We start from the raw sequence: 2,349 nt of genomic DNA, 5'->3' as shown, positions 1-2,349 counted from the left end.
CCCCAGAAGAAGGTTAACCCCTGCGCCTGTCCTAAGGTATCCTATTATCTGGGAATTATTGGCTAAAAATTTTTACCCGGAGTCTGTAATAGGTCTCTGGACTGTTACCTCATGACACACAATGAAGGGGTGTCCTTGTTTGAATTCAGGGACCGAGACGGAATCAATTTTGGCTCTGAGGCTGGTGAATGGAGGTGACCGGTGTCAGGGCCGCGTGGAAGTGCTGTACCAGGGCTCATGGGGCACCGTGTGTGATGACGGATGGAATACCAATGATGCCAACGTGGTGTGCAGGCAACTGGATTGCGGCTTGGCCTGGTTGGCTCCAGGAGGTGCCCGGTTCGGGCAGGGCTCAGGGCCGATTTTCCTGGATGACGTGAGCTGCTCAGGGCATGAGTCCCACCTGTGGAACTGCCCGCACAGAGGCTGGAACTCTCACAATTGTAACCACGGGGAGGACGCCGGTGTCGTCTGCTCAGGTGGGCCTCAAAGATCACCGGACCTCCTTTTGGGGTGATGTTGCTGGGGACAGACACACTTCCCACTTAGCATCCCTCACCCAAGCCTCATAGGGTCGTCCTGGGACCTATTATTTACCTCAGGGTTGATGGCAGCCACAATACATTCACAAGCTCTACTTGAGGGTACAACTCAGTTAGCACCAGAGTCAGGCATCCTGCAATTGGGTCAGGTGACTGTGGCACCGTGTTCATATAAGGTTAAGCTTCCAGAGGGCAGAGCAGGGTGCCTTTTCACTTAGCCACAGCAGTGTGAGCTTATCTACCAAACTAGATTTCATCTGGGGCATTCCTCTCAGGGCAGCTTCCTTTGTGATGGCCCGAGAGGTTAGTGGGCAGCTCCCCTCTCAGATGGCTTTATTCCTTTGTGCTCTCCCAGCTGCCTGTGCAGAGGAGAGGATGCTAGAGCATCACAGCATCATGTTAATTATCCAACAAAATGACGAGAGGTCGGAGAAGGGTAAAATGTGAGCTGTCAAGTGACCTGTGAATGGACTGCTAACAAGCCACTTAGGACCTTGGCGAGTGTGGCATGAGTCTTGGGGTAAAAACAAGGAACCCTAAGACAGCCTCAATGTCATCGACCTCAAAGCGGAAGAGTTGGGGTCTAACTGAAATTATTTATTCGGACCATTCTCTGATAAATCCTTGTTGTCAAGCAGAGGCTATGGTGCCAGAAGTGGCACTGAGTTTCCTAATCAGGAACCTGAGCCTTCAGGCTCAGTGAGGCAAGCGCAGGCAGTGGACAGAGGACAGGGATGCTCTGGCAGGTACTGGCAGCGTCCACGCACAGGGCACGTAAGATGCAAGAGCTCGGTATATAAAGGCTGAGTGTCTTCTACCTTGATTCTGGGGCAGGGGTGGGAGGGCTTCGTGTCTGAGTTTCCTTCTCTTCCCCACAGGTGCTCAGCCCCAGTACACATTCGCGCCAGGTGAGTCCCGGGCATCCTTACTCAGGATGTCCCTGCACTAGCTGCCTACCCCACACACTGTGATGGACCAACTGCTCTTGGAGGCAGGCACCCAGGGGTGCAGGTATTTGGCCCCTGGTCCCTGAGAATGAAGGCAGTGCTCCTGAATTAGACATGGAACTTCCAGCCTCCACCCCATCCTGCATCCAGCTGAGTTTTCACCCAGTGCTTTGATACTGTTCCATGTGATTGGCATGTCAGGTCAGGGAGGCGGCTTTGTGTGCCATGAACTTTGGCCCTGTATGAAGTGGCGCTGAGAAGAATGCAGCAGGAGAATAGCCGTCAATAACCCCTGAGCTTTGCTGATTGGACATGAGACTAGGGTGGCTTCTGTCCCTCTCTCAAAGCTTGCCACACCCTGAGATTCAGCAGGGTCACACGTGCATCCAAAACTGGCAAGACAGTGTCCAGGGAAAGGCAGGATAACGAGGGATTTTGTACCCGTGAGTCCAGGACACGTGATTGGCTCCTGGTCAAATCACCATGACTCTTTCTGTCAGTGTTTCAGAGCCTGGGCACTCCCTCAGACCTGCCAGTGAGTTAGCTCACAGCTCAGTTGAGGGCCTTCCTCCCCTAGATGACCTAGCTGAGCAGGCGTCTTTGGCCCCACGCACAGGCAAGAAGTGGCAGGATACACATGTGCGATTGTCATGATGCCCACCGACAATTTCTTCCATGACATCTTTCGGTGAGGCTTAACTCTGGTGCTTGACTTTGTTGCCACTTCCAGATACCTGGCCCTCCACATCCACACCTGAAGCGACAGCGCCAACCACAACAGGTGAATTTCCCTCCCCATCCTCCCATGGGCTCACTCTCTGCATGTGAAGATAGGATGGTGTTGAGTGTGACAGGAGGAG

General features: G+C 53.4%; 1 protein-coding gene across 1 annotated transcript in view; it reads left to right on the top strand.

The window, feature by feature from the left end:
- The first annotated feature begins 121 nt into the window (after nt 1–121).
- LOC109396921 (deleted in malignant brain tumors 1 protein) overlaps nt 122–2,349 on the top strand; it is a 147,298-nt gene continuing 145,070 nt past the window's right edge. The window contains exons 1-3 of the mRNA XM_019669164.1: nt 122–479; nt 1,421–1,450; nt 2,220–2,270. Of these exons, the coding sequence (XP_019524709.1) occupies nt 122–479; nt 1,421–1,450; nt 2,220–2,270 (439 nt within the window). The remainder of the gene's footprint in view (nt 480–1,420; nt 1,451–2,219; nt 2,271–2,349) is intronic.

Source organism: Hipposideros armiger, unplaced genomic scaffold, assembly GCF_001890085.2.
Source record: "Hipposideros armiger isolate ML-2016 unplaced genomic scaffold, ASM189008v1 scaffold_549, whole genome shotgun sequence".
In the NCBI taxonomy this organism is placed as follows: Eukaryota; Metazoa; Chordata; class Mammalia; order Chiroptera; family Hipposideridae; genus Hipposideros; species Hipposideros armiger.
The sequence above is the reverse complement of the archived record's forward strand: the minus strand, read 5'-3'. Positions and strand labels throughout refer to the sequence as shown.